General features: G+C 43.2%; 1 protein-coding gene across 2 annotated transcripts in view; it reads right to left on the bottom strand.

The window, feature by feature from the left end:
* The window catches only part of LOC119456052 (cullin-1), a 52,125-nt gene extending 34,628 nt beyond the window's left edge, over positions 1-17,497 (bottom strand). Inside the window, exons 1-9 of one of the 2 annotated variants that reach the window (XM_049669518.1) lie at positions 17,378-17,497; positions 14,780-14,818; positions 13,996-14,031; positions 7,525-7,719; positions 6,841-7,006; positions 6,048-6,215; positions 633-683; positions 428-518; positions 134-297 (exon numbers count right to left, since the gene is read on the bottom strand). In XM_049669518.1, coding sequence (XP_049525475.1) covers positions 134-297; positions 428-518; positions 633-683; positions 6,048-6,215; positions 6,841-7,006; positions 7,525-7,682 — 798 coding nt within the window. In that variant the 5' untranslated portion in view covers positions 7,683-7,719; positions 13,996-14,031; positions 14,780-14,818; positions 17,378-17,497. The remainder of the gene's footprint in view (positions 1-133; positions 298-427; positions 519-632; positions 684-6,047; positions 6,216-6,840; positions 7,007-7,524; positions 7,720-13,995; positions 14,032-14,779; positions 14,819-17,377) is intronic. The other variant, XM_049669517.1, reaches the window with a different exon arrangement.
* Between the last annotated feature and the right edge of the window lie 5,771 nt (positions 17,498-23,268).

Genomic DNA, 23,268 nt, shown 5'->3' with positions numbered 1-23,268 from the left:
AAGTTTATTCTCTGATGTCTTCAGCCAAGTCACTTTAACATAGTAGTGTTTCAAAAGTGAAAACAAAGAGGGCTATCATGCAGAATCTCACCAGCACGACACGACATGAATATTTTGAAAAAGAAAGACATGCCTTTTTCATGTACTCGGTAACAGGGTTCTGCCTCAGGAACTCCATGCTCTCCCTGTTGTAGAAACGTTCAGTGTCCTCCAGGAAAGTGTTCTCAAATGCATCCTTGTACACTGACAGGTTGGGCCCCTTGGCTGATGGATCTTCCTCATTCAGGCCAAGCTCGACTGCAGCAAACGAAGGCATTACCCAACTTTCAGTAAAAGCTAAGCATTTTTTTTTTTACCATTGGTCATTGCATTCCAAAAAATTTGGCGAGCACCTGCACATATACGACCATGACAACGAGTTCCTCACCGTAGCAGAACATGACGCCGCTGACCAGCCTTGTGTTGATTGGCTCACCATTCCGCTCCTTTTCAATTAGCTTCAGCACTGCATTGGTCACCTAAGTGGAATGAAAACAGCAACATAAGCACAAGACTTTAAAAAATTAAGGCAGAAGGCCAGGGCTACTAGCACAATGTACACATAAGAGATTTAAGCATATCAAGGTACACACCTGCTTGTGCAATGGTGTGAAGAAGCAGTCCCTCCAGGACACCAAGGCCAACTAAAAAACAATGAAATGAAGAGAAAAGAGCATGGCAGAATGTCGTAAACATGAAAGTAGTTACCAAATATGCATTTACAGAAGTTTAGGGATCCTGCATGCAAGCAGCAGGTTCAAAAGTGTCCCAAAAATGGCAATTCAACTACATAGAACCGATTGGTTTTGTTTTGTTTTGGCTTGGCTTTTGAGCTTAGCTTTAGGTTTGGATCTGGCTGGCTTTTACATCCTAAACCTACAATCGGGCATTAACGACCCTGCAGTACAGTGGAATCTTGATTAACTTCATGTTGCAAAAAATTCATTTGAACAAAGCAGAGTTCAAGCTAACGAGAGCCCCTTTGAAATAAAGCTACAATGCCATCTGTGTATTGCCCAAATGGGGATCATATTTAATCATGCTGAGACATAACCTAGTAGAGACCCTTACTGCTAATATTTTTTTCACATCACAGCTGCACCGTCTTGTATGGAATTCACATTTAAGAGGAAGCTTTAGTTTAGGCTTAACTCCGATGGCACCTATTCAAATGCATGTAAAATGCAGAAATACTTTTCCGAGATAACCCCTGGGCTGATTTTAATGGAATTTGTTGCATTTGAGGGAAAAAAATTAAATTCGAGTGACTGTTGAAAGCAAAATTTTGGTTTAAGGCTCGAAGTTTGTTTGCAAGAATTATTAAACGATTGTAAGTTTAAATAAAATGGAAGACCGAAGTTTACAAATTTGTCCCTCTGCATCAAAAACAGATATACTGTTACTTTGTTATAACCTAACAGGATATAACGAAACAATGGCTATAATGATGTAAATGTAATTCACCCTCAAAGCCACATAGAGATCCCTGTAATTAAAACCTCCTTCTAACAAAGTAAAATTGTTCTGCTAATAGATATAACGAACTAGATGCGTTGCCGAAACCAAAAGTACCAACCGCTGTGCACTGAGCATATCACTGTCCACCAGGTTCCACACTCGTTCGGCACGGCAGTTCAAATTCTGGCGTTGAATATGCCGTCGAGCAACACTGGTCTTTCTCACCGCCCCGCGTACAGTGGCTGCACACAAGGTGCACTCCTTTCTTATCTTATCACACCTCTCTCTTGCTGCGGCACGTAGCTGGCAAAGCTAGGCCGCTAGGCGCAACCTCCGAGATCACATCTCGGAGCTGCACTGCGCCACATATTCATGATGCGTGTGAGCGGCATTCCAAAAATTGTGGTTGATCCCTCTTATATAGGAATCGGTATAGAACACGAAAGTGAAACGTGTCTTCACAGAAGTAGTGTAATGTTTATTGCACATTGATATATAATGTGTATTGGTGTTTTGTGGCTAAAGCGCCCTTGGGCGTTGATGCACCCACGCTGACGCCTGGTGGCACGTCTCCTCCATCACGACTACCAACGTCGATGACCATGAGCAACCGTCGTGCATATGGAAGCTGCACTACGCTGCACACGCTAGCACAACGCGAAAGACGAAGCACGTAACTGACACACTAATACAACGCGCAAGACAAAGCACGTAACTGAATCGTCACCGAGTCAAATCAGCGCGTACAGCGCGTCGTAATTGCAGCCTCCGCGATCAACTTCAGAAAAATTTTCAGAGCTAATTGCGGAGGCCACGCTCCGCTGTGCTGAGTACGGTGAACGCCACCTAGGCGTTCACCGTTGGTAGTGCTTCTTGATGCCAGCGTCCCTTCGAATGCTGGCATCGAGGCGTCGTAGTGCTGAGACCACCGAAGCGTTCACTGTCGGTGCGCGTTAGTGTCATAATGCAGTACTTCTCTTTTCTGCTCGTAGGCAGCGGCACCGCCCCGAGCAAGAGCGCGGGTACACGGAGGAGTGTTAGATATATAAAGCGCGCCTGTGTAGCTCTCTGCAAATGCGTTTGTGGCGCAATGGGTTAAACGCTCGGCGATCTATCGTCGCGGACCGAGAGGTCGTGGGTTCGATTTCCAAATTTTGCATGTTTGTGGAACTTTTTCTTCTGGTTTCTTTCTTTGTATTATGTTCTATGACGTATTTCCGTGACGGAAATACGTCATACGTCACGTATTTCCGTGACGGAAATACGTCAGTGAAGTCTTGGTGGACCCCGGCATAAAACACTTTCGTGTTAAAAACCAGTGCCTCCAGATCTCTTTCCCTCACTGCGGAACGCCACACAGCGGATCAGATAGTTTCGCTTTCATGGGCTGAAAGCGTCTGTGTATATAGCCGACCATCAGCCGACAGTGTGGCGCTGTCCAAACTGTCAGCCATATACTTCGACAGGTTTGCGACATCACGCGAAAGTCGAACTATCTCTGGAAGTCATGAAAGTCGCCCCAGCTACGTAGTCGGCGTACCATGTTGTGTGCCATGTGCTGCTCAAACACGACAGACTTCGTTCACATTGCAGCGTGCTAGCTGTTCCCGTCGACTGCGTCGGTGTTTCTCCAGTTTCGCGACAACATGAGCGAGCCAAGTGGAAAGCAGTAGCGAAAGACCATCACATTAGAACATGAGGACGCTATCATAAAGGCTGTCGCGTCAGGTGCCAAAAAATTGCGCGCTACACATGCACTAGAGTCTTTACCGTTGTTTTATTAAAATCTCATTGCATATGCGGTTCGGCAAGCTGCGGAGCCACAGTCTTCTTTGCATGTTTAAAGTTGTGCGCACCATTGGGTATATACTGCAGTAAAAGACAGTAGTCGATACAATGAAGTAATTTCGGCTTCCCCTTTCAGCTTCATTATAACGAGGTTCGAGTGTATCGCTGTCCTGTAAACTTACTTTTTAAAAGGAAGAGATCCGGACAACGACCAAAATGGTTTTAAAATATATTAGCATTTCAGCTCCCCCACGGGAGCCTTCTTCACAATGAAACAAGCGGCAGAGCTCACGCCCTTTTTATGTGCGACTCAAGACATGATTAAGGCATTTTGCATGCAATAATGACAGATTGCCGTTGTTGCAATTAAGAGTGTGCGCCGTCGTGGTTTGGATGATTAAGGACTCAAGATAAAGACGCATAGAATGATTTCGTTCCTTGGCAATCACACAAGATTTTTCCCAGTTTATCGTATGTGACGTAGCTGCATCCGTTAAAGCATCTAAAGCGGACAAAGTTGATATATAAATTCAGCTTACGTGAATGTTTCAATGTTTAGAAGGCTTTTGCAAAACTAATACTCACATAACGGTATTCAGTCGAAACCTGCGATAACGAAATCCCATGACTACGAAATATTTTCGTATCCCCAGCAAACGCCATAGGATTCAATGCAATTCCTACCTCTCGACAACAAAATGTTGCCAAGCTGCAATCCCACAACAACGAAAATTGATGCGACGTTTCCCCAAACATTATTTACTCGCGCAAGGTCAGCAGACTCTAAAATGTGTTCAAGTCCCTTTGTTTCACACTTAAAACTGTGTAAAGTACCACCACATCGCACTTGCGTGGGCGCCGCCATCTTTGTTTACAAAAACGGCCCGGTGCTAGAAGCAGCTGCATGTGCCGGAAGTTGTCCTGGCCACCGTTTTGCTTGTTTACACTGCTTTTTTTTTATGTATAGCCGCATCGCCATCGACCTGTTATTGGCAGATTCCGCCGTCACGCACCACCGAAGACAAGAATGACGCGCGCAGGAGAGACGCTGATGCCAAGAAAACTACCGACAAAAAGGTAGCTCCATGTCACCTCCAAAATGCAATGTTTCTTGCTGTTTGTTTGTTTTCAGACTCCTTGCCATAGAAACCATACCAGTTTCGCTGGAGGCGGACACCTGAACTATGCCAAAGCGCACGTAAACGACACCATTCGGAAAGTGCAAAGTGCGACTGTGTGACACGCCCATGGCGTATCCCCGCTAGCACAGAGGTTACATTTCTCCGTGCGCGTACTTAGTACGGCCGCAGAAAGAGGTGCGAAAGAAAGAGGCGTGCGCGGAAAGAAGGGTGAAAGAAGGAAGAGACATGCCTCCGTTGCTAAGCGACACTTTTCTGGGCGGAGCATGTGCTTGCAAAACTGGATGCGTTGTTGCTTCCACAATCGCATGCATTTTTTTTTTCCTCAGGCGCTGTTTCAGGTTTTCTGGACCCATGTGGCGCTGCGTCCACTCTCCGCACCTTGTCTGCTAGCCTACTGTTTCGGCTCCCGCCGAAAGATACACGTAAATCTAAGAACCCCAGATTTCGAAATTAGTTTATAGTACTGAGGCGTTAACATGAAAAGGAAACTGAATAACGATCGTTATTCTGAAATGTTCGGCATTCTGAAGTTAGTAGAACTGAAATTTTTTACATTGATACTATAAGAAGTCAGCAGGGGATTTCTGAATAGTTCGTTAATGTGGTGTTCATAATAACGAGGTTACACTATACTTGTTGTGTTGCTATGGAAAATCTATGCGTTTACTACATGGCAAGGATCTACAAGGCAAACTAACTGAATTTGGCATTTAATTTGTGTTTTGCTGACTATGTCCCTATTTGTAGTGTGTTATTGCACGATAACTTAATGCTCACGATAGCTAAAATTTTCGGTTTCCCCACCAATTTTGTTATTGCGGGGTTCAACTGTATTGCAGAGCAATGTATAATACATTGATTTTGTCCGCTTTAGATGCACTATTAGATGCAACATTAAGAATTGTAATGTCAGTTTTTATTGGTGAGTTAGAGAGTTATACAGTTTCGTTTCCTGAAAATTTGCAATTTTCAACAATTTTTATTAAAAAGTTTACGGCCTAAACGAAAAATCGGTTTCCAACAGCCGCTAAATTTTAACATTTCCTTTTAAATACAACAAACCTCACCAAACTTGGTGCAGTGGTTGCCAAGAAAAACAATTTCTCCTTTCCCCTGTATTTAGATAGGAGCCCACAGGCTAAAGCTTCCTCAATGTGTGGACAAGGAGTGAGAACAAGAAGTAAAGCACTTTCAATTTTCTTGAGACATTTCATAAAAGCCTTAGACAAGACATGATTTGGACGATTAGAGCAATGACAGCAGTGAGAAAAATCGCAATCGCCAACTCGAATGGAGCTGCCAGTCCCACTTCCCCTCTACCATATGACCCTTGCCAATTCACACTTGAGGAAATCTCGCTAGAGCTGCTGGAGTAGCCAGAGCATGGTGCAAAAGAAGCACACTACTGCAGGCACCTGATCGTTTCAGATTGACCCGGAATTTCAATTCTGCATTCGAGCATCAGATTACCATGATAAGCAAGAAGTGCAAACAGGTAATTTCATTCAAGTTACCTGTCTTAATACCAAAAGTTTTACCAAATTTAAATACATGGCGGCTGTGGCAGGACTGAAAGGTCAGTTAGAATCCCAAGTGAGAAAAGCAAGAAAGCAAGCGCACCTGGTAAATCTCATAGATGTTCTTCCTTCCCTCATCGCACTCTCGCTTGACCCAGTGCCGGTTGAGGTAGGAGCAGATGCCATTGAGCACCTTGCTGGAGAACTGGTACTCTTCCCACTCCTTAGTGTAGAACCGTAGGACATCTTCATCCATAAGGTCAATTCCATCCTGCATATAATGCACATCGCTTACAGCATTTTTAACGGGCTTGCAGTGTCATATCTTTAATAGGTGCGTTCGACATAATCTAACCTAGACGGCTGCCAAGAGATGGTGCTGCTACTGAACTGTTTATATGCTTGTGATGTATTGGAATAAAGAGAGCAAGTGCATGGCATGGGTTGAGTTCATTTTACATCCAGTCAGTCTGTGTGGTGACACAACAAGGTTTCTGCACACTATTTCATTCTTTAAATAAATTGCCCAGCTTTTCCATTGATTGCTTCATACTGCAACCAACACTGCACATACTGTTTTTCCAAATCAAAGGGCATAAATAAGCCTGTCTTTAGCAAACGGACTCTGTGCAAATTAGATTAGAAAATTTCACCATTTGAACACATAAAATAATGAGAAGATTTAGCTCCTTGCAACTACAACTGTGCACTAGAGACAAACACTAATTTTCCACCACATTTACATAGCTGCAAACACAGCTTCAATGATAAGATTGCAATAAAAACCACAGCTTCGAAAGAAATACGCCTAAAAATGTCAGAAATGGCTCTGCTGCAGTGAGAACCCTTTAGCGAAGAAACACAACTCCAACACATTACGATAGAGAATCACTTACCCTAAGGAGGGTGACAAGGTAATTCTTGAGGAACTCTTTCAATCGCTTGTAAAGCTCGTAACCAACAAACTGCGCACCACCAACAGGCTGGTTCTTCTTGGTTTTGGCAGTTGGCGTCGTCCGTGAGCCACCTTGATGCACACTGGTACAGTAGTCGTAGACATGTCTGAGCAGTTCCCAGCGAGTCAAGAAGCACAACTCCACAACTGTAAGTACTACGCAAAACTGGCTCAATCAGACATAAACAAATGATATAAGTTAGTTACAATAACTAAGATGATATAAGTTACAGCTTCTAAGAGAACAGTTTGGGGCTATTTGCTCGAACATGTACATGTTGAGTGAGACAAGTTACTTTAACAATGGTACTGCTTTCTGCGTTTTTCTTCTGCATCTTTGCCCTTCAAGTAATACTGTACAATGCTTCGACCAACATGCCAGCTTCTGTTAATCTATACACGAAAAGGAGTCATGGAGAGAATTGACACTTGCATAGATCTCACAAGTGCAAGAATCAATACCATAGACACTGTGGCTGCTAAACAGAAAACATTTCTATGTAATGCAACAATGTGTCACATGATCAGCAGTCAACTGCAATGGCTGGCTTATGATCATATAGCTGCTGCTGGTAACAGGTTAGGGTCTTTAGTACAAGCAACATGTTTTTAAAAAGAAGGATACGTATAGAGCTGCATGTAGCGAGTCTTGGACATGTTGTCTTGTTTGTTGGTATACACCTGCTCGATACCCTCGCGCAGGTCGCCCCATATCTGGTCCAGGTCGATCTGCTTTAGCCCATGGCTATTCTGCGCACGTACCGACTGGCTGCCAGACGCCATGGTGACTGGCTCAGGCCCCACCTTCTAGTCAGCTCTCCTGCGGTAAAACCACACCAGACAATGCACAATGACTGCAGAACAGTAGTGCTTGAACAGTAAACAAGCACTTTCATGGCAGATCTACAGACTTGGTTACGATGTAACTATACCTGCATCTTTCCATATGTGTCCAATTCACAAAGGGCAAACACTGTCCACAATCTACACACACAATGCCAAAAGACAGTACTGATGGCAGTCACCCGTTTTTATCTTACATGCAGAAGTGTGCAGCATGCTGGTGCATAAGCATACAAACTTGAAGAAGCCACACTATTAGTAAGCCAAAAGATAAGGCCCTTGTTGACTGAGCTGTCGTTACCCACCGTGTTGCCGTAGTGACTTTGGTGCTGTGCTGCTAAGCCTGAGGGTGCCGGATCAAATCCCGGCTGCGGCAGCTGCATTTTTATGGGGGCGAAATGCAAAAACGCCCGTGTACCTGGCATCGGGTTCACGTGAAAGAACCTCAGGTGGTCAAAATTAATCCGGAGTCCCCCACTACGGCAAGCCCCGTAATCATATCATGATTTCAGCACTAAGCACCTCCCGATTTTTTTTTTTTTTTGAAGCTGTCGTGCACACCTAAATCAAGGCCACAATTAACAAAACAAACCTTCAGTGAAACGCCAGACAGTTCTACAGGCCCACGGGCACAAACTACGTGATATATCAACATAGGCTCCACATGATACCAAGAGACCACAGACAAAGGTTCTGATTGATCCTACCAAGAGAATTCAGCTTAGATTGTTCCAAAAATGTATAGGAGAAAAATTATTTTCAGCCATGAGAATTCCACAGAAAATTTCGGAGCCCCACAGCGCGCATCTCCTTAAACCTGCGCACCTCGATCAGGAGTGAGCTTGTCATTTTACCAGTTAGTTTCTCATCAAGCTGCTCCATGATGGATAATTGTATTCCGTTACTGCCAATGCCCAGATTTCAGTAAAAAGTGAGGCACAGTCATCCTGCACACATTGTTTTAAAGGGACACTAATATATATATATATATATATATATATATATATATATATATATATATATATATATAGTAAGTTGACCTGCACTAGTAAATTTCCCTTCTACAATGCCAAAAAGCGACTCTTGTTGTGAGAGGAGGTTTCATAAGCTAGAAAGGATGCAATAACGAAATGCAGGTGGCGCCACCTCCTTTTAGCTTCCATATCAGCTTGCCGTGACATCGTGGATTTTGACGACGCCTGTTCGGGCATAGTTATTTATCTTCTAAGATGGACTACACTGCACTCTAAAGGACCCAAAGACTGAACTTCGCAAGCTTTGAGAAATTTTACTGTGCCACAATGACCTGAATACGACAAAAGTTTGAAATGCATGACATCCAAGGTGTCGTACTAGCTCTGGGATTTTGGAACGAAATTGAAGAAACTTATGTTTAGCCTTCACTTTTTGGGGAATATTCAAGACCATACAGCAAATGAAACAATGAAAACAGAGTTCTGGAAGAATGCCTCATCAGCCTAAACTGATTTAGTGTCTCTCTTTAGTGTCCCTTTAACACTGTGTGAAGACTGGTGCACAACATTGTTGTTAACATTTCGGCTGTGCTTTCTGCTGCACTGCACGCCATGCTTTTAGCCAGCATGAGTGATTTGGTTAACCCTTAAAGAAGCCCAAACAGCAGCAGCAATATTGAAACCACCATCATCTAAGGTAAACCTACTTACTAAGTGGCTCAGCTCAATTGTAAGTTCTAGAATCAGCAATTGGCGACTAGCTGTGGCGTGATTTTGCTCGAGCATTTCATTTTGCTCTGGCAAATTGGCCTTTGTGAAAGTAGAGCACCCACACTATGACTCAGGTAATGCCGCAAATACTTTGATGCATTTTTTTTTTCAACAACATCGGGGTACTCAACAAATTTTTAGCGAGCCAAGTGAAATGGCAGCCTATGTGACTGCACAGATACACAGCGCTGGCATGCAGCAATTACAAGTTCATAAAGCAACTCTTTGTATCACTCAAATCCAATAAACGTCTTTTTAAGTCTTCTTTTTTGTTTCAATCCCATCTAATTCATTGTGTCATGGCTATTTGGCCGCACCAGGAACAGCAGATTTTACTGGGCAAGATTTGGAGTACTTGTGGTAAGATGAACTTCCAATAAGATGAACAGATATTCACGGTCCCTTCAAGTTTGCCTTAACGGGGGTCTACTATAACTGTTAGGTGGAAGGCATCGCATATGTAAGCCTATTTACCACTGGTAGAGTTGAGTGGCACACAGCACTTCACTTGAGTTTGTGACCAAAACATAGTATTAAGAGTTTCAAATTGGGCAAGTTGGCAAGAATCTTAGTAATGGTCCACAAAACATAGCACAGCACATACTGAAAGCATGTGTTTTGACGTAACCTGACATCCACAAGTTGTAGTAATATATGAAGTAGCTATTCCGTAGAATGCATCACTGATCAAACTGCTACACAGTAAGGCTTCTATGACCATGCTACTTGCATGGCTTCTGCAGAGTTGCCTGCTAAGGAGTAAACCATGGCAATTCGATCAGCAGTCTCTTGCTAGGAAACATTTCCAAAATAAAGTGGCCTCAAGAAATGACAGGCCTCAAATATGCTGTGTAACCATGTAGTATACTTTCAACTTGGCAATGAAGATACTAATAACTTTCGTTCATCAGCTAGTGTACAATTGATTGGAGGGGGCCAACCGATTCACTTCATTTGTATATTTCACTTGAGTTCTGTCACTAGCTCGTGCTTTGCCATACCAACGGAATTGGCCACTTCCCACAACGAATAATAAAAGAAAAAAAGAGGAAATAGAAAATAACAAATCATTGCAAATAACAAATCATTGCAAAATACAGCCTCTGTCATGAAGGTCATACTTGCCACTTCATTGCCATAACCAAGCTCCAAAGGTGAAACACTACTTGTCAGATGCAATCTATTTTTCTAATTCTTTCAAATCAAACAATGAAGTAAGCAGGCAGCACAGATACAAATTTGTCACTCAAATGGTATCTCATTACAAAATAGGGAATGTTGATGCTGCTATCTTGTATACATCCAAAGGGCAATATAGCATACAATATATCTAGGGAGCCAGAAAGTTACCAGGAGAACACTGTAGATGTTTTATATGCATTGTGAATATTTGCTTTTGCATAATGACTGAAGAAAGGACAATTTGCCCTTAGAGGACCTGTTGCTTTCCACATTGAAACGAGACACTGGAGTACAGCCTTTGTGAAAAGAAACGAAGTCTCTAGCCACCTGAGTGCTGCCAAGCACCAACTGTGTTCAGGTCACTCCCATGAAATCCTAGTACTAGAAAGCTCTGGGGCGTTAAGGACCCGTTCGCCCTTTTGTATAAAATTTTCTCGCAGTACAGACAGAACAGACAGTTGATGACACAAATTAAGAGTCAGCTGCAGCCACCCACACAGTTGCTTTGTTCTTTCTGGCAGACTGTACTACATGCAAATCTTAAGTTGTGTAAATAATGTGGTCAGTTATTGTGTGTGACCAACTAACAAGTGCATCAATATGAAAGCTAAAGGAACTAAGCCAGGAGTCAGTTGCTTGATCAATGTGAGAAAAGCGGCTGCAAATATTTCTGTTCCCACATAAGGAAAAGGTAACGCAAGGTGCGACAGATGTACCTGACATTATCAAGACCAAAGATTGTATTAGTAGCACCTGTGTAACACTGTACAGACACTCCAGTAGATATATGAGCTGTTCTATTGTGTTTGTCTGTGTGTTCTTTGATCTTTTTTTTTACTCCTTGTCCCTCATGCGAAGGTTTAATTAGGGGCAGCTTTTGCAACTATATGTGGTCATTCCTTGTAACATAGCAGTCATCTCCCTATCTATTTATCTCCCCATCTATCTTTCCATCTGTTTATCCCTTGGTACTTTGGTTTACAGTAATAAACACGAATGTGCTAGCTCCAAGTCTCAGCTCAAGTATCTATTCTCAATGCATTGCAGGGAACCATAAAACGGGAGCAAAATGTAATTTTCTTCCTTATTCAAGAGGACACCATTGATAGTCCCAGCAAAAGCAGCTACAGCAGTACATGTGCAGCTCACACATGTCGTTGTGCATAATATTCACACAGCTGCCCATATTTACAGCATTTCTGCAGCAGGCGTGCAACATCATTAGTGAAGCCACCAGGTGTTTGTGACTGAAGCAAGTCAGCACTGCAGCCAGACATGCAGTACATGGTCTTGGCTAAATCTGCAGGGTACTTACATTCCTGCAGCAGTACACTGAGCATTTGGACTATGTGATCATCACAAAGTGCCTTGGACCTTTCCATTGTTTCAAAATGCACAAACTGCATAAGACCAATTCAACAACAACAAAAGCACCACCAGAAAATAGTTGCGCGCAGCAGAGTTTTAGTGACTTAACCATGAAGAACAATGGCCGTTCATTTTTCGAGATATACATTTTAAGCACACAACAGTCACTCCTTAGAAGTGCACCAACATCTTGAGTACAGATGCTCAAGGCATTTAAGAACCTGTGCATCTCCTTGTACACAAAGATAAAGTAAGCAAAGCTAGTTTAAAGTTCAACTTGCAAGTTAAAAAGTACTACTACTGTCGCAAACTGACTTGAAGACAATGTTTCTAGCGGATTTACTGCCAAAATATGTTTAAAATTACCAGCTTCACAACATCTGAGTAGTGCAGTCGAATGCTTCTACAATGAACACCTCTGCAGCAAAATGGCCTGTGTAACAAAGGATTTCGTACGTCCCGCCCAAATTCCTATCTTGCCATGTGTAGTGTTAACGACTCTACGGCGAAGACCCCTACAATAAAGGAATATCGGCAACCCTGATAGCTGATTTGTTGCTTTACAGCAACCACAGCTGCCATAGAGCGGCAGTGCACATAGGAAGTGCTGCCACGTGGGAGGGTTCGGACACTGCCATAGCTATGGTGGGGTTGCAACATATCCAAAGGTTAATTGGTTAACCTGCACACTTACACAAATGCAAAGCAAAGAGGGTTAAAGATATTACAAGTGCCTTATCTAATACCTTTGAGAGCTCAGGTGTTTATACAGGTTTCTGAGTGGAACTGGACTATATGAGCGCTTGTGACAGTGGACCTTCCTCTGCGACTGACTGTGTGAATAACTGACTCTTTATGTGTGTGTGTTTTTTTTTCGTATTCTCGCTCCTTATCTATTCTTCCCCTTTCCCTCTCCCCAAACGTAGGGTAGCCAACCGGGCACGTCCTTAGTTAACCTCCCTACCTTTCCCTTCTCGTTTCTCTCTCTTTCTCTCTCTCTCTGAGTGGAAAGGAAGTTACCAAAAAGGGAGGCAAAAGTTTGGCGAATTATATCCTTGCAAGACCCTCTATGTGTTACCCAATGCACAATAATGCATATCCCAGATATAAAGTCAGATGCAAGCGCGTAGGTATGGAATTGGTTTATCCTATTCTTGCCATCAGGTTTCCTGCAAATTAACACCAATTTGATCTAGACTATTGTGCCATCCAAAGACAACAAAATGCACTTAAAACCAAAGAACTCTTTTTTAAAAAGGCGACGAAAAGCAACAATGGTGTGCACTTCGAATACTGCAAGTTGATATGAAAATCTAGAATGTGCCATCAACATGCCAACCTATCACACAATGTCACACCTCCCCCTCCGTGTTTAAGCAATGAAAAGAAACATGAGTAAACAGTTACTTTCTCCACACACATGAAGATGCTGCTGCCCACATCTAACCGTGGTACTGCAAGAAACACTAAGACAACTTAATAGCACTTGACAACTATGAAAAACAAGGTCTTCTGGGCGCATTAGTGTACCATGTGGTTTGTTTAGGCTGCCCTACCTTCAGAAACAGCCCACATTTTTAGACTGCACTACCACTGGGGTTGCCGCATAGTTTTCGCAGAGTAAAGCCACACTTTCAGTTCGAGTTTAGGTGTGCGCAGTTTTAATGAGCGCATCTGGGTTTAATTTCGTCCTTTTTTGCCCTAATTACGCATCATTACTGCTCTGTACAAAGCTGTACACTAACCTGGTGCATCTCTTTCATTCCAAGCTTAATTTTGACGCTTTTTTCGTTGTCCTACATGCACTAGAAGGCCTCAAGACGTGTAATTTACGAGACAAAAGTGTCCAGAAATCCAGATGCCGCGAATCCAAAATCGATCTGAAGTAGCCGAAGAAGACCTTGTCTTCAAAAATGAGTTTCACGTTTGTAACATCATTGCTCGCAGTAAGAACCAACTTGAAAAGCAATTATGTCCACGAGCCATCTTTGGGCCTGTGGAAAATGAAATACTACGAGTTACTAAGTTTGACATCTACAGGTGACCCAATACAGCAGTTCTACTTATTCACAGCGCATATACAACTTTGGTTGAAATGCATACGGAGGTTTCCAATAAATCTCATTAGCGTACGTGTCACTATTCCACTGCAGTCATAAAAAGAGTTGCATTAAATTGCATCCATTTGTGTCATCTAGTTTACTATTGGCTTTAGTTATCCACATATGTGCCGTGAGCTGACGTTATTGCAGAAATAGTGGCATGCTCTTTGGATAAAACGTTGGAGCACCGTGCGTGCAGGTGCACCTTCAGCCTGAACAGTTATATATAGTATGTTGGGCATCGAAAATAAAAGGGGGCACGTTGCTTGCAATTGAAATAAAATTAACTAAACTTCCATGGCATATTGTTGGAACTTGAAGATTGCCAGGAGAAAATCCTAGGCAAATTCAAACAACAGATCTGTCACATTGGAAGGTGCATCTGCAATGCCCAATTTTCTCCCTATAAACTGCGAAAAACTCTTGCAATAAACTGACTTGTTGACTACTGATGGTACAATAATATTCACAATTTCACACGACAAGATCACAAGGCGGTGGAGGGAGGCAGGTATGACTGCCGATGTCTGCAGACTCAATATGTAAGCTCAAGACCACAAACTGGGGGTAATTAGAATTTCAACCTAAAACAAGTTCCTTTAATGCTTATCTACCACTTTGCAGGCAAAATAGACATTACCTCTGTGGTGCAGTGGTGCTTGTCATTGATGTAACGTATCTGAAATAGAAATATTAAAAATGTGAGCCATTATTCAGTATTCCCTCATCAAGCTTTTATGTCTCAAAGGGACACTACACGGAGCAACTGTATCAGTTTAAACCAATATTCTTCAAAAAAGCTAAATCTTTGCTTGCGTGGCAGAAAGCTTACTATAAGTGGAAAAAATGAAGTCCAGACGTATCATTATCAAATTTAGAACCAGAACCTGTTGCAGCCCATTGGTGTGATGTCACAGATATATAAGTATTTTCTCGTATTTGGGCTGTTTCTGAGCAAAAGTTCTCAAAAACTTGCAAGGTTGGCTATTTTGTTGCTTTAGAACGCAATCTACTCCGTCTTTGCCTATAAACAATTAAGTAGACCTGAATAGACGCTATCAAAATCCATAACTTCATGGCAAGCAGGTATGGGAACTTCAGGGTGCCACCACCCCTTGTCTTTCTTTTCTGCATCTTTTTTGGCTTACCAAGGCAAATTTATTGCAGAAGCGTAATTTACAGATACGGCTGGACTTAATATACCAATTCCTTTTAACCCTTCAGTGTCCAATGTTTATGATGCACACACGTGCATGTTACAGAGGCCAATTTTCAGTAAGTGGTGCTCAGAGAGATATGAAATATGCTTTCTGTTATTTTGGCTAACCTTAACATAGCTAAATGAAGCCTAAATGGCCAAAAATGTTTAACTGGAATTTATGTTCACTGGAACACTTCCCTTGCTTAATTCAGTAAGCAGTAAAATTTGAACCTCTCCACATATTGCACTTCACATCTCCGTGCAATCTGTGATCATCAATTGAGTTAAACTGGGCTTCTCAACATCCAGAAATAGCACAGTGGATTATGAGGGACACCGTAGTGGAGGCCTCCAGATTACTTTTGACCACCTGGGATGCTTTCTTTAACATGTGCCTTAATCTATGTACACAAAGCGTTTTCGCACTTCGCCACCTCAAAATGCGGCCGGGAAGCGAAACCATGACCTCGTGCTCAGCAGATAAGTGCCGCAGCGACTGAGCCACCATGGTGGGCTGTCTTCAAATGAAGATGCAATTATTGCGGTGTGCTTATAGCCAAATTTTAATACACAACTTGCTCGTAGACCCACCTTTCATTAATTCTGTAAGCCTAGAAAGTACCCAATTGGCATTAAACTTTGCACAATACTTCTTAACTGTGTATTTTCAGAAAGGCCGACTGAAGGCCCTAATGTAATAATGTTATTAAGAGATAACGACAAAATTAAGGGAGGTTTGCTAATAATGTCGAATACTGTTTAATATCTTGACAAACAAGGGCACAAGATAAGAAGCAGGACTTCTGTCTTCCAGGTGTCCTTAACATCAAAGCTAAAAACAATTCAATACGAGTAATGGCTACTTCGGTAGCACGACCTGCTAAGAAGACCATAGTATGAACGTCAAAACAAATGCAGTACAATGAAGGCTACTACAGCGTCTACGATGACAACTCAGCCGCCGTGATAAGACAGCTTGCGTCCGCACCGCTGGTAGCGGCCAGCATAATCGTTTTGAAAGAAATAAACACACACCTAAAATCACGCAGCACACCCCGCCCGCACAAAGAGCCACGAAACAAGACAGACTGCGAGGAACAGAACTGTCCACAGACAAAAGAACTCTTGAATTATGTCTCGTTTTCGAGGGACGCCGCACGAGCATGTGCGACCCACGCCAAAGCTGTCGTGCTTCTCACAACGTCAGCAGATGAAAGCGCGGTCTCAGTTGCGTTAGGTAACGTGAAACCGCCAAAAGACTAGTGGGTCCACGGTGATGAGACGCTTTTCCGCTGACCCTTAGCGGTCAGCGGTCAAATCTAGGCCACTGCACAGTTGTCGCGTAACACGGTCATTGTTTGCGCAGACGCGGAGACAGGCCCCGACGGCCGAGGCGAAGCGAAATAAATGACAGACTGAGTAAGAAAGCGGGCTAGTATGCTGAACAGAAGGCCAAGAAAATCTGGCAGACAATACAATCGAAGGCCGAGAAACTAAATTCATCGTATTAAGGAAGGTCACTGCACCAGTGAACCGGAGTTGTGCAGAACCGTAGGAACAGGTTTCACAAAACAAGCAATCCACGTGAACGTGACTCATCCCGCAATGCACTTAAGAAATGATGTAAACGCGTCTGAATTGAGCGTAAGTTCGGCTTCTTGAACTGATTGGCCAAAGGACTTACTGCTGCGCCTTTTGGCGATATTGTCCAGTATTCGCGTGCTGGTGTTCTCGCACTCTGCGGAAGCCAACAAAACGAACACACGGACGTTCATCTGACAAACACTGGTCATGCACCAGTTCGTAAAGATATCTCACCTTAACAGAGATCCGTAAGCTTCAACATAGGGGATTTCTAATCATGAAATGTGATCGCATGAGTCCCCTCATTTTTTGACAACAGCCCAATGCACTACAAAAAATGGCGGACGAATTTTTTTATGCAAGTAACTGCAGGCCGGTCACAAAACAAACCAACAGTCGGAGCGTAGCTAGTGCTCATGCAAGATGAACGAAACGTTGAAAAATTATACTCACTTGAAGGCATAAAATCAATTTCAAGTGATAAACTCACGGCCGGACCTTTGCAACCACTGCACAATAATTTTACTTCCTACCTTCTGTAGGACCTCTGCCGGTCAGCAGAAGCAACTCTCGTAATGCAAAAACAAAGCAGTTATATTACCAACTACAACGCAGAACCATCTAAAAGAACATCTGTACTGTAGATCAATTTATTACCAGATCTAAAGCTTTAGAAACAGTTTCTAAGCGTGGTTATCTATTCCTAATAATTTTTAAAGCTAGCTTAGTAGTAGTTTCAGTTTCGAAACACCAGTAATACACCCTTTTGAAGATTTGGGCCTCTCAGTGCTCTCAGTATTCCTCCAAATAATCTCACTGTATACATTAACGTTATCAAACATGTCTGACCTATTTAGTTCGTTCGCGCTCAATGTTGACTAAAAGTACGCGTCATTTCGCTGTGCCTTAGGGAACTAAGATGTCGCCAAATTAACATGGCCAATGCATGGAGGAAGGGGAAAAAACTTCCTCTTCCTCCATGGCCATATGCGGCAGAGCTGCAGTACAGTGTACTCTGGCTGTGTTCCAATTCTTTCCATCATCGTAGACAGTCTACTTTGATGTCTACGAAGACAGCCAAGACAGCTTCGAGGCCAAGTTACAGTTGCCAAGTAATGGAACGCGTTTAGAGTCGTCTGGTAGACGCTTCTGCGACGTAACGCCACCACGCGGCGACAAAAAGAATGTTGAGAAAAGCACACATTAGTTCTGTATTTTAAGTATTTTCGCCTGCGAACCTATGAAAAACATGACGTCACTTATATTTAGGGTATATAAAAGCGTTTCTACGTTTTTGTGTGCGCAGACTACTTTCCCGTCGAGTTTCTACTAGAGTGTACTAGATAATGGTCGAGTGGGCCGAACGGCGCTCTCCCGCTGAGGCGCCGCGTGTGGAAAAATTTTGCGAGGGCGCTGCGAGCGAACTGGATTGGGGCGGAGACGCGCTCCGCGGCATATTCAACGCACTTTCGCTGCGGGCGCCGAGGCCGATTGCGCATAGTACGCTCTTAAAATAGTGCTTTATTTCAACTGCAAATTTATGTTTACACCATCTTGCCAAACATATATATTTGAGGCATGGATTATACAACGCGTCGTCTTCAGTTTTGCTGTCGTTGTCAAGCGCGTCGTCTGCTAGCGAGCGCGCGTTCGCTACGCGGACGCTGGCGGCGCCCAGTTTTTCTCGCAGAACGTCTTTGTAGTACATTTGTTTTTATGTTTTAGTTGCTTTGGTGCGCTCATGACTCTTCACGGCGGGTACCAAAGGTAGTTTCAGTCAAGTGAACCATTGTTTTTAACACTGTCTTCTAAAAGCAACTGGCATCTCTGCAACATGAAGCTACGTACGAAAATTTTATTATTGATAGCGTGTCATTTTACGCGCGCTTCTTGTCGGTGGATATTGATCAGGAACAATGATCGAAGCAAACAATATTAAAGTGAAATAAACCAGGTTTATTAGCTGCGTGGCGCGAAGAATGACCGATGTATTTCTACGTAATTAAATCAAAGGGTACATTGAGAATGATACAAATGGTACAGTGAGAACTCCCGACCGTGCACGTTTGCATACGAAACACACGTATTAGTGAATACTGCACATAAAACTCTCATTCGCAGAAATATTATTCATAGCAGGCAATTAAATATATATATATATATATATATATATATATATATATATATATATGAAAGTGTTATTGATATGCTGTACGACGCCGAACAGTCGTTTCCGTAGGAATGTAACGCATAACCGCACTATTGCAGTCTCAAAGGTGAGAGACCGATGCAAGTGCGGATTGTTATTCCGAATGATTGTGCTGCCGGAGAGTTGTGGCTGTTGCGCAGAGGCGCAGTTCCTGAGAAAATTAACGCAGGAGTGTTAATAAGTCCGGCTAATAAGCTGCTAATAAGCCCTGCTAATAAGTGTAATAAGCTGTCATTCAATATAAATGCCCCGTTTTGGGGCAGCCTGTAAATCTGCTAACTTGATTCAGGCACGGAAAACTTTTTTTCTTTTTTGACAGTCTCACCATCTTTGCAACCCATTAAAACTGGGTGCCCCATGTGGTACCACACTTATCTTCTTGAACGAACGCAGCAGATCTACACATATCTGTACGTGTGTGTGAGGTGTGCCGTTTCTCTAATTGCTTCATTATTGTCGTTATGATAGTGCGTCGAATAACTGAAAGCAGCCGTTTATAATATACAAGCTGCTTAGTTGAGCGTACAGACATTTGGGAATGGCATTACATTTATGTATGAAATATAGGATAAGCGTAACATGTTTTTCTCGGAAATCAGACTCGAGAATAATTTATTTTGTTTACACTCCTAGCAAAAAGACGAAGAACGCAGCCACCTGTCTTTTTTTTTAGTTCAAACAAATTTGTGGGTTTTACGTGGCAAAACCACGATATGAGTATGAGGCACCCGGTTTAGATTTCCCCACCTGGGGCTTTTTAACGTGCACCTAAATAGAAGTACACGAGTGTTTTCCATTTGTTCCCATCGAATTCCGCGACGGATTGAACCCGTGAGTTCCAGTTGAGCAGCGCAACGCCGTATATCCACTATACCGGGTGTTCGAAATTTAGGTTTAGGGGATTTTTAAAAATCTCCTGTGGCAGTTAGCACAATTCTCATTGATGAGCTGGGTTATTCGAAGAGGCGGACATTAGTAGCACGAGAATCGAAACACCTATTCAACTTATTAACAAAATTGATTAATGAACTTCTTAGTTAATTACTTTACGACACATATTGCAATTTAATAATTGTAGCCGGTGATGTTGCAAAACGCATCCACTTCAAATGAATTTCCAGAATGACACCAGAATGACACCGACCGCGATAAATGACCCCGTACCCATTACTCCGCATTCTGTTACGCGAGTAAGGCGGAAACTTGAATAGAATGTTGCGCTGCAGTTTTTTTTTTTTTTCAATAACAATGCTTCCCGCAAATCTGAGTACCCGCCGCGGGGGCTCAGTTAGCGCTGCTGAGGACGAGTTCGCGGAATCGAATCCCGGCCGCGGCGGCCGCATTTCGATGGAGGCGAAATGCAAGAAGCCCGTGTGCTTGCGTTGTAGTGGACGTTAATGAACCCCAGGTGGTCAAAATTAATCCGGAGCCCTGCACTACGGCGTGCCTTATAATCAGAACTGGTTTTGGCACGTAAAAAACCCCAAAAGAAGAAAGAAATCTGAGTACAAGGTGCCGGATGGGGCAGATATGCTTTACTTGTTTGAAGCGGCAAGCAGGAAGGTTACATATGTTTCTCCGTTTGCGTTCCGCAAGACCTACTGATGGAAAACTATATGCGGAACAATACACACGAGAGATACATGCTGCTTGAAGAACGAGAAAAATATTTGTTCTCCAAAGGGAACCGTACAATAACATAGTAGAATGAAAGCCGACACTGCGGCCGCAATGCACGGGCAATCACCGAGCGGCATTAAAAAATAAAATGAAGAGAAAGAAAAGCATTTGTTCTTAAGACATATATACATGTCATATTCGATTATGAACACCGTTTGAAAGGTCTGAACGCAAATACCAGCGCGCGAAGTAGTGCGATTGACCCTGCCGAGCAGTATCACCAGCAGTTTCCAACGGCGCGACCTTGATGCGGCCCAATGATGATGATGATGATGATGATTTATTGGCATCCCCTTTGAAACGGGGCGGCGACAAATAGTCACCTAGCCTGCTTGATTTAATCAGGTATACTATACATGTTCTTTATCTTGCATTTTTGTATACCTATCATTATTTTTCTTTTTCAAAAATTTACCTTGTACCGCTGCCTATGATTTTAAGAGATCAGGTCGAATCCAGTTCGATCGCAGCGCCGCCACAGTATTTTTCCACGTCGGGCGCCTCACTGCAAAGCATGCGCCGCCCCAGCCGCTCGTCCCACTCGACCATATTCTAGTACACTCTAGTTTCTACGTCCTGCTCAGTCGCCATCTTGTTTAGGCAGGAAAGTAGCCTGCATCGTTCTTGGCTTCGATGCTGTCTTCGCGATACTGTCTACTTTGACATCTTCGTGAGAATTAGAACGAGACCACGAACGAGACCGCCGTCCGCTTAGCTGTCTATTTAGCCGTCTACGGCGAGTATTGGAACCGATTGGAACTATTGGCGGCGGCGGAGTGTTGCAAGTAGAGTGTACTACACTCTAAAAACAGTTGCACCCTTTGGGGCGTATTTTTGCCACAGAACAATAATAGTCATCTGACTTGCGTGGCTTTCCTTTCTTTAACGCTGTGCGCCCGGCACTTCTCGGTCACGAACGACAAGAGCGTTATCAGCGTGACACAGCCTTCTCGACAGGAAAGTAGCTAGTGCAGAGTTTTCAAGATAGGAAACGCAAGCAAGAGAGATGACGATTATTGTTGTGTGGCAAAAATGCACCCCAAAGGGTGCAACTGTTCTTACAGTGTAGACAATGGTCGAGTGGGCCGAACGGCGCTCTGCCGCTGAGGCGCCGCGTGTGGAAAAATAGTGCGAGGGCGCTGCGAGCGAACTGGATTGGGGCGGAAATGCGCTCCGCGGCATATTCAACGTACTTTCGCTGCGGGCGTCGAGGCCGATTGCGCATAGTACTCTCTTCAAATAGCGCTTTATTCCAACTGCAACTTTATGTTTACACCATTTTGCCAAACATATATATTTGAGGCATAGATTATACAACGCGACGTCTTCAATTTTGCTGTCGTTGTCAAGCGCGTCGTCTGCTAGCGAGCGGCGTTCGGTACGCGGACGCTGGCGGACGCCCAGTTTTTCTCGCAGAAACTCTGTGCAGGATATTTTTAATGGTTTAGTTGCTTCGGTGCGCCCATGACTCTTGACGGCCGGTACCAAATGTAGTTTTAGCCAGGTGAACTGCTGTTTTTACCACTGTCCCCTAAAAGTAACTGGTATCTCCGCACCATGAAGGCTACGTGAGAAAATTTTAGTATTGATATCGTGTCATTTTACACGCACTTCTTGTTGGTGGATATTGATCAGGGACAATGATCGAAGAAAACAATATTAGAGTGAAATAAACCAGGTTTATTAACTGCGTGGCGTGAAGAATGACCAATGTATTTCTAGGTAATTAAATCAAAGGGTACATAGACATATATTTTACGATATATATATGTAAGGGAAAAAATAACGAATATTCGAAATGCAGTAATCGAAAAAGTGAGAACTCCCGACCGGAATAAGTGCACGTGTTTGCAGTAACAAACACACTTATTAGTGAATACTGGAAATAAAACTCTCATTCGCAGAAATAATAGTGACAGCAGGCAAAACCATCTAATATATATATATATATATATATATATATAATGTGTGTGTGTGTGTGTGTGTGTGTGTGTGTGTGTGTGTGTGTGTGTGTGTGTGTGTGTGTGTGTGTGTGTGTGTGTGTGTGTGTGTGTGTGTGTGTGTGTGTGTGTGTGTGGTGTGTGTGTGTGTGTGTGTGTGTGTGTGTGTGTGTGTGTGTGTGTGTGTGTGTGTGTGTGTGTGTGTGTGTGTGTGTGTGTGTGTGTGTGTGTGTGTGTGTGTGTGGTGTGTGTGTGTGTGTGTGTGTGTGTGTGTGTGGTGTGTGTGTGTGTGTGTGTGTGTGTGTGTGTGTGTGTGTGTGTGTGTGGTGTGTGTGTGTGTGTGTGTGTGTGTGTGTGTGTGTGTGTGTGTGTGTGTGTGTGTGTGTGTGTGTGTGTGTGTGTGTGTGTGTGTGTGTGTGTGTGTGTGTGTGTGTGTGTGTGTGTGTGTGTGTGTGTGTGTGTGTGTGTGTGTGTGTGTGTGTGTGTGTGTGTGTGTGTGTGTGTGTGTGTGTGTG

The sequence above is a fragment of the Dermacentor silvarum genome, chromosome 6 (assembly GCF_013339745.2).
Source record: "Dermacentor silvarum isolate Dsil-2018 chromosome 6, BIME_Dsil_1.4, whole genome shotgun sequence".
Taxonomy (NCBI): Eukaryota; Metazoa; Arthropoda; class Arachnida; order Ixodida; family Ixodidae; genus Dermacentor; species Dermacentor silvarum.
This window is presented reverse-complemented; position numbering and strand designations above follow the sequence as displayed.